General features: G+C 41.6%; 1 protein-coding gene across 1 annotated transcript in view; it reads right to left on the minus strand.

The window, feature by feature from the left end:
* The window catches only part of BRMS1L (BRMS1 like transcriptional repressor), a 100,078-nt gene that overhangs the window by 11,687 nt on the left and 71,943 nt on the right, over positions 1-16,448 (minus strand). The window contains exons 8-9 of the mRNA XM_033952816.1: positions 11,494-11,533; positions 8,324-8,450 (exon numbers count right to left, since the gene is read on the minus strand). Of these exons, the coding sequence (XP_033808707.1) occupies positions 8,324-8,450; positions 11,494-11,533 (167 nt within the window). The remainder of the gene's footprint in view (positions 1-8,323; positions 8,451-11,493; positions 11,534-16,448) is intronic.

Here is a 16,448-nt window from a genome sequence, read left to right on the forward strand (position 1 = left end):
CTGGCCAAACAAGAGCGAACCTTTAAAAGGCAACTTGCTCAGCGTAGCCTTAGATGAAAGAATCACCTGACCACCAGCAAATCCATAACATTTTCCTTTCAGAAACTGAATAAGCTCCCAACTTAGCAAAAACTTTCAAGATATCATAAAGCGCATCTGCCAAATAATTCACTCCAGAAACCAGGAAGTCGAGGTCCTGAAAAACAACCTCCTCAGGATCCTGATAGAGTTTGGTATGACATGCCCGGGCCACAAAGGAAGTGGCCGCAAAACTCGCACACCCGCCGCAACGGAATCAAAAAGACGCTTCATAACAAAATCTACTCATCTGTCCTGGACATCCATCAGGACAACCCCTCCATCCTAGGGCAGAGTTACATTTAGTGACCTGAGCCACCGCTGAATCCACCTTCGGTGGGACTAAGCGCTTGGAAAATTCCAATGCCATGGGATATAACTTAGCCATGGCCCTAGAGCACTTCAGGGGACCCTCCGGGGCCTCCCAAACCTCCAAGAGCATTTCCACCAAGTCCGCGTGGTCTGGAAAGCGGGACTCAGAGATAAGATAAGGTGGCTGGACTTAAGGAGCCTGCGCACCATCTGACCCTCTCCCAGATCAACGAAATCAGTGTTCTGGGAATCCCCTAGATCCGTTAAGTTAATTACATCAGCTGACCCTGCCAAAGAGCCATGCGACAGCAACGGCATAAAAATTGATGCAGGTACCAGCGGGGAGCTGCCGCTTGCTTTCAGGTGGACCAGTAAGGGAGCAAATGGACATGCTGGAATCCAAAGGCTGAACAGACTGCCGCACCGGAGTCTGAAAGGGAGAGAAAGGCATAGCTCTTTTTCTCCTGAAAGCCTGATACATCATATCCACATATTCCAGCAGAAATTAGTCACCGGCAGCAAGAGCTGATCTGCGGGACTCAAATTTGAAATGTTTAGAAGACTTATGAGACTTTTCCCTGGAACTGTGCTTGCGTTTCGCGAAAGCACCCTCCTCGCCCAATTTTGGCATCCCGGACGCTGGAGGAGGATAGTGCGGAATCCACGCACATTTCGCGCCCCTCGCGGGCCGTGGCGCACGTGATACACAGCTGCGAATCCGCCAGCCATCCACTGCATTTATGGCATGAATCCATGCCATCCTGTACTGAGGTGACCATCTGTGAAGTTTGGAGCAAAAACAAAGCTTCTAAGTCCAAAAATATATACTTTTGAAAACTTGAAACAAAATCCAAGATGGCTGCTGCGGGTGCCGATTTTGCCCTAAAACGGCCCGAGAAACCGTGAAAAATGGGGATCTTACAATTTTACAGGTGGGGGGGTTAACCAGGGAATGCAGGGAAATCACCCAAAACCCCCAATTTCAGCACCCCCCCAAAAAAAAAATTGCCAAAACTCTGTGACTCACAGACACCACAGAGACATGTGCTGCAATGAAAGTCAATGGCAGCCTGCAATACACAATACAAGCAAGGAGATCAATACCTCAGGAGCTGATTAAAATGGATTTTTCAGGTCTTCTGACTGCCTCACCTTCCCACAGATCATGACCACCAGGACCTCTCAGGGAAATTAGAAAAAACATGCGGTCCGGTTCCGATCCCAGCTTACCTCCATGGAACCACAGCAGCCTGTGCTCTACCCCTTTGCGGACGAACCAGGGGAGAGATGGCTCCCAATCCCAGAGACCCGATCCAATCTGCTGGCTGGCTGTCTAGAGGGCTTACTGCGGTTTAAGCTTACAGAGCACCCTCCAAAAGCAGACAAAATTTAAAATGTCTGCGATCTCCCGTCAAAGGATCGCTCCCACAGATTTGATCCGCAGCACTTGGTCCGCGAAACAAATCAAATAAAGACTAGGAACTGAAAACAAATCACGAACAGAAGAAACTGATTTCACCCATACAGCGAGGCTGCAGGAACAAACTGAGCATGACAGGAAGCTACCTGGCAGATAGCCTAGAGGGGAGGGAACAAGTTTTATTAGCCCTGCAGCTGAGGCTAAAGAGGATACAAGATCCCACAAGTTCAACCTCCAAAGGGATTGTACAAGTGAGCTGCTGAAATTGCTATTTGCTCTTACATTATGTGCTGTGACACTACCTTCGAGTGGCAGCCCAGTTGGAACATAGCAAAATGATATGCAGTCCACTAACTAAGCAATCTAATGTATGGAGTGCAGCTTCCTCAGAATTAGAATACAGTCTTGGGAAGAAGACAGATACAAAAGGACACTGGTTGAGGTGAAATTCCAAAACTACCTTTAGAAGGAATTGTGGATGAGTGTGAGTTGTGTAAGGTAGATCTGATACTAGTGCTTGTAATTCAGTAAGACAGCGTACAGAAGTTAAGTATCTAAATAGTGTAGTCGCAAGAGGTTTTATCAGAGTGATGAGAACAACATTTAGGTACCAAGCAACTGGAGGAGTTTTGACTGAAAGTTCTGTATTCATGAACCGAGAGACCAACGAGTCTGTAGGCAGAGGTTTGTTGTTGAAAAATACATGAAAAGTACAGATACCACTGAGATGAACATGCACAGAAGTGATTTTTAGAGCAGTGTCGGATGAACATAAGAATTGCCGCTGCTGGGTCAGACCAGTGGTCCATCGTGCCCAGCAGTCCACTCCCGCGGCAGCCCTTAGCTCAAAGACCATTGCCCTGAGTCTAGCCTTACCTGCGTACGTTCTGGTTCAGAAGGAGCTTGTCTAACTTTGCCTTGAATCCCTGGAGGGTGCTTTCCCCTACAACAGCCTCCAGAAGAGTGTTCCAGATTTCTACCACTCTCTGGGTGAAGAAGAACTTCCTTACGTTTGTACGGAATCTATCCCCTTTTAACTTTAGAGAGTGCCCTCTCGTTCTCTCTACCTTGGAGCAGGTGAACAACCTGCCTTTATCTACTAGGTCTATTCCCTTCATTATCTTGAATGTTTCAATCATGTCCCCTCTCAGTCTCCTCTTTTCAAGGGAGAAAAGGCCCAATTTCTCTAATCTCTCACTGTACGGTAACTCTTCCAGCCCTTTAACCATTTTAGTCGCTCTTCTCTGGATCCTTTCTAGCAGTACTATGTCCTTTTTCATGTATGGCAACTAGTGCTGGACGCAGTATTCCAGGTGGGGGCGTACCATGGCCTGGTACAGCGGCATGATAACATTCTCCGATCTGTTTGTGATCCCCTTCGTAATCATTCCTAGCATTCTGTTTGCCCTTTTTGCCGCCAGCACGGATGACAAAGGATGTGTCTGAAGATAATTCCTGTAGGCAACACCAGAGGGTAAATTGTGTCCACTTGAAGTGGTAGTCTTGGTACATGTAGGTACTAATGACATAGGAAAATGTGGGAGGTAGGTTCTTGAAGTCAAATTTAGGCTCTTAGGTAGAAAGCTGAAATCCAGATTCTCTAGGGTAGCATTTTCAGAAATACTCCCCTTTCCATGGCGCAAGACCCAAAAGGCAGTTAGAGCTCCAAAGTCTCAATGCATGGATGAGGGTTAAGGGATTTAGATTTGTTAGGAACTTGGCTACCTTCTGGAAAAGGAGGAGCCTATTCCAAAAGAATGGACTCCACCTTAACCGGGATGGAACTAGGCTGCTGGCGCCAACATTTAGAAAGGAGATAGAGCAGCTTTTAAACTAAGATGGGGGAAAGCCGATAGTCGCCCAGGAGCAGATGGTTCAGTGTAAAGTATCCTTGAAGGATACTGTTGAATCAGAACATTTAGGAAGTCCAAATAGAGAGGTTTCAAAATCAGTGAAAGAAAGCCAAGAGTGCTTAAGAGGGAAGCAGAGTAAAGATGTGAAGTTATCCGTCATCTTCTCAGCAGCCTGTAGATACAAGGAAAAAACACAATTTGAAGTGTCTTTATACAAATGCTAGAAGTCTAAAAAATAAAGTCGGGGAGTTAGTGTATACGTGTATAGCACTGAATGAGGTAGATATAATAGGCATCTCAGAGACCTGGTGGAAGGAGGACAATCAATGGGATACTGTGCTTTATGATTTTTGAGGGTTTTTTTGTTTTTGGCTTTTAAATTTTGGAGCTTTAAAAACCTGAAGAACACTATTGGATGTTTGATCTATTGGGGCTATGTTACAAATGGTGGACAGCACACCCGGAGGCAGAACTGGAAGTGGCAAGAAGTATTTCTTCTGGTTGGATCAGGGATTCTATGTCACTGTCTGCCAGTCCAGCTTGATGTTGAATCCGTTCTTTTTGTTTCTATGGATGATTCCTGACGAAGCCGTGGAGGCGAAAGAGGGATGACCCTGTAGGATCTCTGCATTTGATGTAAGGCGGAGCGGATGAAGAAAACAACGCCATTGCAGTGAGCACGGAGAACGGCTAACTTACAACATAAGCTAAGGCTCTCTTCTATCAAACTGTGATAGCAGTTTTAATGACCTGCGCTGCTCCCGACGTTCATTGAGTTCCTATGAGCATTGGGAGCAGCGCGGGCCATTCAGCGCGGCTCTCCATGCTAAAAACTGCCATCGCAGTTTGATAGAAGAGGGCCTAAGTGACTTTCTTTGTGATGCTGATTGCCACTTATGGCAGGAGAATTTTTCTACATAGAACTGTTTTTCAACTATATGAATTAATACCGATAGTTTTTGATACAAGCTTTCCATGAACGTAAACTGGGAGGTTTTTTGACCATATGAAGCTGAATTTTGAAATTGTGAAAGCACTGCTTAGGCTATCTCTAAGTACGATTTGCAGTAGAAAGTTCGGTGTTTCTAGGGTAGTAAAAATCTCCTGTCCCTTTAAATATAAGTAAGGATTATTGATTTAACTGACTTCAACTACCCCAACATTGACTGGATAAATGCTGTATCGGGGAGTACTAAGGAGGTAAAATTCCTAGATGTCATGCTTCTTGGAGCAACTGGTCCAGTAACTGACAAAAGGGGGAGCTATTTTAGATTTGGTCCTTAGTGGAATGCAGGACATAGTACGGGAGGTAACTGTGTTAGGCCCGCTGGGAAACAGTGATCAAACATGATCAAATTGGAGCTGATAAATGGAGTGACGTCACTAAAGAAATCTATTGTAGCAGCTTTTAATTTTTGCAAGGACAACTATGATAAAATGAGGAAAATGGTTAAAAAGAAGTTAAAAGGGTCTGTGGCAAAGGTCAGAAGTTGTTCAAAAATACCATTGTGGAAGCACAGACCAGATATATTCCACGTATTAAAGGTGGAAAGAACAAAAAATGAGAGCTGGCACAGTTTAAAGGTGAAGGGAAAGAGACTATTATAGCCAATAAAACACCCTTTAAAAAAATGGAAAATGGATGCGAATGAAGAAAATAAGAGACATAAGCATTGCCAAATTAGATGCAAAGAATTGATAAAGAAAGCTAAACAAGAATATGAACAATTTGCCAAAGAGGCAAAAACTCATATTAACATTTTTTTTTAAGTGCATCAAAAACAGAAAACCTGTCAGGGAATCAGTGGGACCATTGGATGATCAAGGAGTAAAAGGTGTTCTCAGGGAGGATAAAGCCATAGCAGAGAGACTGAATGAATCTTTCCTTTGGTCTTTATGGAAGATAATGTAAGAAATCTACCTGAACCAGAAATGAGGCAGAAGAATTGAAAGAAATCTCGATAAACCTGGAAGACCTACTAAGCCAAATTGACAAGTTAAAGGGTGATAAATCACTTGGACCAGATGGTATACATCCCAGGGTACTGAAAGAACTTAAATATGAAATTGCTGATTGTTATCGTCTATAATACCTGAATATTGGAGGGCGGCCAATTTTACACCAATTTTTAAAAAGGGTTCCAGTGGAGATTTGGAAAATTACAGACCAGTAAGTCTGATCTCAGTGCCGGGCAAAATAGTGGAAACAATTATAAAAAATAAAATTGTGGAACATATAGACAAACATGATTTACAATGTTGTTGAATTTCCGTTATCTCTTGTTCATGAGAAATATTCCGTTCTTCGAATTCTTATAGGCTCTGACTCATATCGTCCATTTTTTTATGTAGGCCATTGATATTAATTTTAATATCTGAAGTGAACACAGCAAGTGATGGTTTAATATTGGCCATCCATTGTTGTAGGTCTCCCTTACTGGCCAAAGCTGAGTCTGCTGGTGGAGATTCCAAAATCTCTAATGTTTCTCTTCCTAACGTAATTGTTCTCTCTTCTTCCTGTGTTGAATTTTGTTCCAGAACTGGCTTTTCTGTCGCCTTCTGCGCGATAAGCAAAAACCTTGAAATCAGGTCTGTTCTTTTTACTAGCCATGTTTCAAAAATTCAATCAATCAATCCTTTTTTTTACCACTAAAGTCACTTACACAGTTATCTGTTTCAATTAATTCATTCAATTCTTTATTTTCCTTTCTTTTTATCCCGATATGTTGTCAAAATTTTATTAAAAATGCAAAGACTATTATTTTATCTCCAGGTCTTTACCAACAAACCATCAAGGATCTTTACTAAGAGTCCTCAGCCACAGTCCTTACCCAGCTCCACTGCTTGCCTCCTCGGGTCAATCTTACCTTCGGAACCTGAGCTCCAGTTCTGTATCTTTACCGATACAGAGCAGTGCCTCCTCTCTTGTTCTCCTCTTAGCTCAACAGCCTCCAACACGAGGGAGGGGGAAGAGGGAGTCACTTCAAATCGTGCTCTTCTACAGCGGTACGCTGCCCAAAAAGAAATGAATGTCTGCCAAACTTCTAGGCGACCACCGGCACCTTCTCTGAGCCGCTCATATGCGGCCCCGCAGCTGCCCAGGCTCCGACCACACCTCTGCTCCTGCACTCCTCCTGACCCGGAAAAAACTGCCTCCCGCAGCGATGCCAGCACCGACTCCCTCTCCATTTCACTCACTGGCGGCCCTTCCTCCTGGCCTGGCAATAGCAATCCCCTCCACAGCGCCTCGAACACAGCTCGGGCTTCACAGAGGCCCCACTTCTCTCCAACACTTACAATTGCCGCCAAGTCTGCTCTGAGTGGGGTAAGAAACCAAATTTCACTCTAACAGTGTAGAAGCCGGGTCAGCTCACACGCTACACTCAGCCGCCATCTTGGAGATGTGCCATTGTGTAGGTAGCAGTCGACAAACATGATTTAAATGAGACAGAGTCAACATGGATTCAGCTGAGGAAGGTCTTGCCTCACCAATTTGCTTGACCTCTTTGAAGGTGTGAACAAACATGTGGATAAAGGTGAGCCGGTTGATGTAATGTATCTAGATTTCCAGAAGGTTTTTGAAAAAGTTCCTCATGAGAGGCTCCTGAGAAAATTAAAGAGTCATGGGATAGGAGGCAATGTTCAATTGTGGATTAAGAACAATGCAGTATGGACCATCTCATGATATTACACTTTAGCACTGTCCGTACCAGGCTCCGTGGATGATGTCACTCACATGTGAGAATATACTGCCTGCTTATCCTGGGATAATAAACAAATTTCATGTACTGCTGTCAGATAGCCCTACAACTAACATTTTTATTATTAAAAGATTAGAAACAGCTAAAAATCTCAAAGGAACACAAGCCATAATCAAAGATACAGCATGAAAGCTTTGAGATAAAGAGATGTTCAACGTCCCATTTTACCATATGACAGCTCTTAAATGTCTTTCTCCTGAATTATAGAAAGGATGGACTCTAGCCCCTGGATTCTACAAACTTGAGTGTGCAATTTTACACTTAGTGCACAAAATTGCATGCACAGGTTACAAAATAGTACCACATGTCTAACATAATTATAAAATTAGGTGCTAATAAGCATTAAGTACCAATAATGGGCCTTAATATTATTAATTGCCATTAATGAGCAGTTACAAGCATAATTACACTTAGTCGGTATTCTAGCAAATTAGCACCTAAGTTTAATAGTGAACAACTGCAAAGGGAAGGAAGATACATGGGTGGATCTGGGGTATGTCTTGCAGCTTGTGTAAGTTATAGAACAGTAGCACTGATGGACACAATTGCAACCCTTAAGCACGATCATTTGCACCAGCCTTCTTGCTGAGTGCTCACACCTAAAGTTGGGTGTGAAAATGCTGATGTATGCAAGTATTCTATAATGGCAATTATGCACATAATTACCATTACAGAATAAGTGCTTCGTGCCCAAATTTTTGGCAGCTAACTTTTGGTATATTTTCTTGTATTCACTCCTAAACATAAAGCTCAATTGTGATACCCTGTGTAAATAAAGCATTAGAATGAGAATAGTGACAGTCTGTAAGGATTTTCTTTAGGATAGAATTCCATAAGGATGTTTTATGGAGCAGCTTTCTTAGAACAGATCTTTCCAGTATTTACAGTACAGTTTTTACCTGGTAGGGTATTCATCTTTCTTGTCTATACATATTGTCTGCCCCCGACCGTACCACTCGCCATCATAGTGTAAGCGCCCCTCTTCAGACCGTGCATTATGTGGATGCTTCTCCAGTTTTATAGGTACTAAAGGAATTAACAATGAAAGTATTTTATGTTAAAATTAGAAAAAAAAAAGATATTTCTAATTGCAGTTTCTTATCCCAACTGTTCATATTACTAGTTAAAAGATTCAAAAGCTTGCTCTCATATGTTATGAGGCTTCATACTTAAGTGCTTGATGATCCTATCACTGGCAGAGGTTTGTCACAATATTACTGTGTGCATTCTCATTTATTCTTTGTATGAAACTAAGTTTAATAGGGTTCCTAGGTAAGACAACAGCTTCATATTTCAAATTCTGGCCAGGCGAGTACAAGGTTAGCATTTCTTGGTTCTGCCTTTACTTTTGGCCCATGAATTTCCTCCTGATGCTTTAGGTTTCAGATAAATCAAACCAACCTCTTCTGGCTTACATTATCATGTAATGGCTTACATTATCAGAACCACTCAGAGGTTTTTTCTCTACTTATGTATCGCTCTCTTAGCTCAGTTAAACTATCTTAGCAGCAGTACTGAGTCAGAGACCAAAAATCGGAGTTCTCCCTGGAACCTGGTTAACATCGACCTTAAGTAAGGCTGCTAGATGTCACCACTAAAGGATAGCAGAACCTCTTTCTCTTCAAAGGCATACAGAATGACAAGAGGATAGAATTTGTCCCCATCCCCACACATAACTGTGGAAAACCATCCCGTGTCATTCTTTAGTGTCTATCTCAACCTCATTCCTTCTACACCAGCATTCTTCAGTGCAAGGCTTGAGAGTCATTAGCTATGTCCATTCTTCTCTCTCTCCTTAAAGAATGACACAGGGATAGTTTCCCATGGTTAACTGCAAGGACGGGGACAAATTCTGTCCCCGTGTCATTCTCTATGAACACTGCCACTGCAATACCACCAGCCCCTGCTAGCCTGGGGAAGAGACACCTTAACTAGGAACTGAATCCAGATCCTCTATATGGCAGTGTACAGCTCTCCCATGAACCAGTTCTTCTAAGCTCAGCTTTATGTATCGGAAAAGGTGAAAGCTACTTCAGCAGCAGTCCTACTTGTAGTCACTTCGAACAGCAGAAGCCAGACTTTAAACTCATATATGGGTTCCCTGTTAAGCAGTGATTATGTAATAATTACTAGCAATACCCACCTAGTCATACTGTTCTTTCACTATTGTGCTTCGCCTTTTGTTTCTGCATATAAACCCTCCAATCCTAATCAAAACTCATTCAAGTTTCACATGCCGTCATTTCAACTAAAATCTGTCTTTTCTGGTTATAATATTCATTAGTTATAGAGCAGCTAGCCATGATTCTGTCATTTCCCCAATCTGTGTGTAGTTCCACTCTTCCAATGCCTTTGTGCATAATCCCTGGGCTTTTCTTCCATTAGCCTCCATCTCTCTTCTCCTACATCTCTCACAGAGAGGCTTAAAAGCAAAATACAGCTGTGTGGGGAGGTCAACAGTGCCACTCCACTGGTTTAATCAAATATTGACAATGCATCAAAATGATAAAACCACTCTTCCATGATTGTGTGGCTGCCCTATTTGTGATACTAGGATTTGATCATGACAAAGTGTAATCTATATTGAGTGGTAGTTGTGGCTCTGGCCATCTTATTGGGCAGAATAGATAGACCATGTGGGCCTTTATATGCCCTACAACAAAATACCCCAGCAGTATATATACATATATAATAGAAAAACAATAATACTGCTAATACCCAGCAATACACTTCTAAATATAAGCCCAGACAACTGGAAGGGCTCGGGTCTCAGAAACGGAGCCTACGCACAGCAGTGGCAATCACATACTGAGGAAAATCGGCGTAGTACAATCGCTCCAACTCCAATCATTGACCCACATATATATTTTTTAAGGCATTTTCAAAAAGCAATTAAAACAGCTAACCCACAGCCGGGTTGCATAAAAGAAGTGCAAGCCAGAAACTGAAAAAACAGCAACCAAACTACTTAGCTTTTATGGCTGACTTTGCTGACTTATCTTTATAGAAGAGTGCAGTCACTAGTGTAGATTTGCAAATCTACACTAGTGACTGCACTCTTCTATAAAGATAAATCAGCAAAGTCAGCAAAGTCAGCCATAAAAGCTAAGTAGTTTGGTTGCTGTTTTTTCAGTTTCTGGCTTGCACTTCTTTTATGCAACCCGGCTGTGGGTTAGCTGTTTTAATTGCTTTTTGAAAATGCCTTAAAAAATATATATGTGGGTCAATGATTGGAGTTGGAGCGATTGTACTACGCCGATTTTCCTCAGTATGTGATTGCCACTGCTGTGCGTAGGCTCCGTTTCTGAGACCCGAGCCCTTCCAGTTGTCTGGGCTTATATTTAGAAGTGTATTGCTGGGTATTAGCAGTATTATTGTTTTTCTATTATATAGGTCTTTATATGCCATCACAAGCTATGTTAATAGCACCACAAATCAGCTGCAAGTACTGTTTCTCTTTTCTATCACTAAGACTGCTTCTGTAAGATGGACCAGAGGAGCAGGAATGGTAGCTTGGGTGACACTTGTTCATCCTGCTGTGTTATATCTGACCTAATGAATCACACTATTACTGAGGTGTTTTTTAGGGTTTTTATTTTTTTGTTTTTTTTTGGGGGGGGGGCTGGTAGTTCCCTTCTTCTTTGGGCTTCTAGTTCAATTAGAACTAGAGCTGGGGAATTATCCCTTCTTTCCCACCATTTGCCAAATCAATTAGTCTATTCACTGTAGTAAAAAATCAGTGCGTTGTGAACCAGAAAATTCAGAGTTTAGATTCAGTGTCTCCCACTAACACATTTTGTACTTTAACCCTCCATCATCTCAAGTACTAAACTGATTGTAAGCCCTATCAAGCAGGAAAATACATATTGAACATGCATTGAGTTTGTATTTGGAAGGCAAATATGTCTGAAAATCAAAATCCTCATTCAGGAGCCATACACCCTTAACCCTGAAATCTTAGGGCCTAAATCTGATCACTAGGGTTGCTGTTGCATAATTATGATTCCCTTCCCTGTGAAGCACAGTGTGACACCATGATGCAACTTACTAATCAACAAACATGGCTTACCTTCTGGTTTCACTCTATGTGGGCCTAGTGTAGCCATTGCCTGGAAAAAAATGTAAAAAAAGTCATACAAGAGAGCAAGTGAAACCTACTCTCCTTCCATATATGCAGACGGCTTTCAATAAGATGGGACTAAGATGGGACTAACTTGCAAAAAGCAGTCAAACTTGCAACCCCAAGATCAATAAGCAAGGGATGTTTGGCTGTTTATAAAATAGCCTTGTTGATTTTGCCCAAGATTTAACTTATTAATAAATAAAGTAAGTCATTCCATTGCTTGAGAGGCAAAGAGAGAAAGGGCAGCTATCTAAAGACAAGATGAAGTAAACAATTTTTAAACCAAAGATGACACCGTTTTCCACTTACAAGAAAAATTTTTTTCATAATCTGTCAAAATCTCAAGGTAAGGGTTGTCATATTCTGCTGTGAGAGAACCTAAGCTGATTTAAATATGAAACATGAGAACTAAAGAGCAAGCACATTATCATATCTGTTTGAGTGAGGATAAAAAGAATGAAAATATTTTAGTGTTTACTTAGGTTGTTCTAATTGTGTTCATTGTTTCCTTGACTGTTTTTAATTATGGATGTTATATAATCTGCCGAGTTTAAGTGGACCATAAATACATAGCAGTAGAAGTGGAGGCCAGTGCTGTAATAAAATGTATCTATATTTGGGACAAATTACAGTGATAGGAGCAATGCCCAATGTTTAAGTGGGCCACAGAAAGAATTATAACTTAAAATTATAGTTTAAACTTTTCAAATTTTGTGTATTTATCAAGCAGCACTGCTTAAACAGATAACTTCAAATTATACAAGTATTCAGTGGTGCTGTTGTTAGTTGCTTCAAATGATAAATAATACATTAATCCCCACATTCTATAGCAGGGGTGTCAAAGTCCCTTCTTGAGGGCCACAATCCAGTCGGGTTTTCAGGATTTCCCCAATGAATATGCATGAGATCTATTCGCATGCACTGCTTTCTTTGTATGCTAACAGAGCTCATGAATATTCATTGGGGAAATCCTGAAAACCTGACTGGATTGCGGCCCTCGAGGAGGGACTTTGACACCCCTGTTCTATATGGCGCTCAAAACTGTGTGTGCAAATTTGGGCAAGAGCCCAATATGCACACACAATTTAATTGAGTAGAACTAATTAGCACCGATAATTGGGTGCTAACAATCAATTATTTTAACTACTAGGCAACAATTAGAATTTACAAGCGCATCTTGCTAGACACTGTTCTATAAAGATATGCACATAAACTTTTAAGCATGGATCTGAAAGGGGGGCATGGGCAGGGCATTGGTGTTCCAAGAATCTGGCACAGTGGTACAGAATTGGGCAGATCCGCACCTAAATTAGAAGCAAGGATTTACACCAAGTTTCAGCTGGTGTAAATCTTCAAGCCTATAAGTTAGGTGCAGATCCCAGCACTAAGTGCAATTCTATAAATGGCACCCAACTTACAGCGTCATTTATAGAATAGCGCTTAGCACTATATATAGAATTTGGATTTAATTGTGCAGCTACTATTGACCTCCTCATGTCCAATGGAAATGAATTCCACAAAACTGTACTTATACAAGAAAAACCTTTCTTGGGAGATATCTACTTATCTTACTCAAGAGGATACAATTTCTAACATATGTTACTGATCAGGGCTATGGGGTCAGAGTTGAAGATAATTTGGGTAGAGTTGAAGTCAGAGTCAGAGTAAAAAAAAAAAAGAAAGAAAGAAATGTACACTTCTCCCTCCATATTCACGGTGGATGCGTTCCAGCAATAGGCACAAATATGAAAAAACTGTGAATAATTTTTTTATATATTATTTGCGGTTTTGGGGAAAGTGACATTATTTTTTCTATTTAAACCGCGAATAGGAAGAGGAGAAGGCATTGGATGCAGGAGCGGAGGGAGTCTCCAAGGCAGATGCTGGGCACTACTTTGGGTTGCAACCTGCTCGTTTCCAAGTGCCGGTCTCATTGTGTGGGGAGCCGCGAGAAGAGCAGGAGTTAGAGGCTCTGAGCTGGCACTAGGACGCATGTTTGTGTCCACTCCTTCACCCTGCCGGCATGTACTGCAGCTTCTTTCTGCTATGAGCCTTGGCTACATGGTGGACTTTGTGGGTTGGCACTCTGGTCCCTTCTCCGTCTAGCTCGAAGAATGTACCGTACCGTGCCCTGCTTCCCTTGTTTCTTCCTTGATTGCCTTCCGGCTCCTTTTCTCTGTCCAAGGTCTTGCGGCATACATACAGCCTGTGCTATCCCTGTGATAGTGAGTGGGCAGCAGGGTTAGGCCGGCAGTGGTTGCTTTTGGTGGGAACAGGCTGGACCTTGTCCTGCAAGAGATTCCATTGGCGTTAAAATAAAACCTCTAAGGAAAAAAGTTAAATGACTTTTGGGGGGGGCAGAGTCAGTGGCCAAAAAATTGCAAATAATCAAAACTGTAGATACGGAAACCGCGAATACGGAGGGAGAAGTGTACAGATTCCAACTCCAGTTTCAAAATAAGAACATTATACTATCTGGTAAATTTTCATGTTACACTTTTTGTACAGGTTGTTTAAACTTCAAATAAAGCAAAGATACTTACCTGAGCAGGTGTTCTCCGAGGACAGCAGGCATATATTCTCACACGTAGATGATGTCATCCACAGATCCCAGTAGGAATGGACACTGCCAAGGGCACTGTCACTTTAAATCTTTAGGTAGTGCACATCCCCCATGCATGTTGGTGCCTTCCCACTCAGCGTTGGCTCGCAGGACTATCAGTTCAGTAACAAAGTTAAGAAGCCAACTAAGGGAGGTGAGTGGGTTATGAGAATATATGCCTGCTGGCCTCAGAAAACAGCTGTTACATCTGTTACAGGTATGTATCTTTGCTTTCTCCAAGGACAACCAGGCATAATATTCTCACATGTGGGACTCTCAAACTGCCAGGATCATGTCTCTAGAAGACGTTAAACATTGAATATACAGAAGCCTGGCAAAACTCTATAGGGTTGGAGGGAAAGCTGTATTTAAGCAAAGAACAGATTTTGCAGAACTGCTTGCCCAAACCAACTATCTCTTCTAGAGTTGTTTTCTAAACAGTGAGAAGTAAACATATGGAATAAGGACCAAGCAGCCACTTTGCAGATGTCTTCAATAGATGCAGAGCGAAAATGAGCTACCAAAGCAGCCATAGTCCATACATTATGGGCTATCACATGGCCTTGTAGCATCAACCTAGCCCGAGTATTAGCAAAGGACATACAGTCTGCTAACCAAGTGGATATGTTTTTTTTGGATTCAGCAATTCCTAGCCTATTAGGATCAAAGGAAACAGAATTGGAAGGACCCTCTATGCAGCTTAGTGTGATCGAGGTAGTATGCCAGAGCATGTTTTCAGTCTAAGGTATGAAGGGCTGCTTCTTCATGATGACAATGCAGCTTAGGAAAGAAAATATGGATGGACTGGATGAGGTGAAATTCTGAAACTACTTTAGGGACAAATTTTGGATGTGTTCAAAGGACACTCTCCCAGCAAGCAGATGTGAGGGCTATGAGGAAAACGACTTTCCAAGTGAGTAATTTGAGAGAACAAGATGTAAGTGGCTCAAAGGGAGATTTCATAAGAGAAGAGTGAACCACATTCCCAAGTGACAGGAGGAGACCTGATAGGCCTATTCCACACAAAACCACTTTTCATGAAACGGGCTATTAAGGGATATATAGAAAGTGGTTTGTTGTACAGATGGGAATGAAATAAAATGATAGCACCAAGATGAACTCTAACCAAATTGGTTTTTAGACCAGAATTAGACAGGTAGAGAAGGTAGTCAAGGAATTGTACATATGACGAGTTCCAGAAAATGTGATACACACTAGAAAGACAAGCATGGCTAATTGAAGCGATAGGTGGAAGGTTTCCTATATGCTTCAATGACAGTGGATACTGCAGCCGAAAAGCAGAAAGCATGTACCTGTTCAGTGAAAGAAACCACGCTGTTAGTGCTAACAAGTCAGGGTTGGGATGATATAGGGACCCTTCGTTCTGAGTTAGCAATGTTGGAAACAGTTGCAGTTTCCCGAGTAAGAGCTCTAGAAGAAGTAGAAACTAAACTTGGATTGGCCAAAGGGGTGCAATGAGGATCATGGTGCCCAGATCCTGACAAAATTTGAGTAGATTTTTCTCTATAAGAGGGCCTGAAGGAAATGTGTAGAGGGACTTGTCCATCAATTGAAATAGAAAGGTGTCCAATGCAATGAGATTGGGGCAGAGTCTAAAACAAAATTGTGGAAGTCTGCTATTCTGAAGGGAAACAAAAAGCTCTATGTTCAGCGTTCCCCATAAAGAAAAAATCAGCTGAAATATTATCATGCCAAGAGACCATTCATGAGGCTAAAGAAGCCTGATCAACTTGTCTGCCAACACATTCTGCTTCCCCCACAAAGTAAACTGTCCTGAGAAGCATCCAATATATCTGAAGGCTGCTGTGTTAAGATAAGTATTTTTTAAAGATACTTTTTCAAGACATTTGCATTAGTGTTTTTATTACACAAAGATATTAATTTCATTTGACTGGCCTGGTCAGTTGGAACATGGCTTTTTTGGCGGTAAGCCCAATGAATGATAAAATTCTATAATCACCTACAAGACAGCATTTATCATTAAGTTGCTGTACGTATAGGCAAGTTTATTATCTGAGGGCATCTTCACATTTATTCTTTGATGTTATAAGTGGCCCTTCTTTTTTACTGGTTTATTTTGTTAAAGATTTATAGTAGCAGTGTATTTGACAGTGTCTGTACTGGGTTTTGTGGATAACATCACTCACATGCAAGAATATTATGCTTGCTTAATCTCAGAGAAACCTACTTTGTGGTTTATTAGTCCTAGTTTTGTACAAAAAGAAATATCCTTTGTTTCTGTAATATATTTATCTTACATTTACTATACATAGTAGGA

The sequence above is a fragment of the Geotrypetes seraphini genome, chromosome 7 (genome assembly GCF_902459505.1).
Source record: "Geotrypetes seraphini chromosome 7, aGeoSer1.1, whole genome shotgun sequence".
NCBI classification, from domain to species: Eukaryota; Metazoa; Chordata; class Amphibia; order Gymnophiona; family Dermophiidae; genus Geotrypetes; species Geotrypetes seraphini.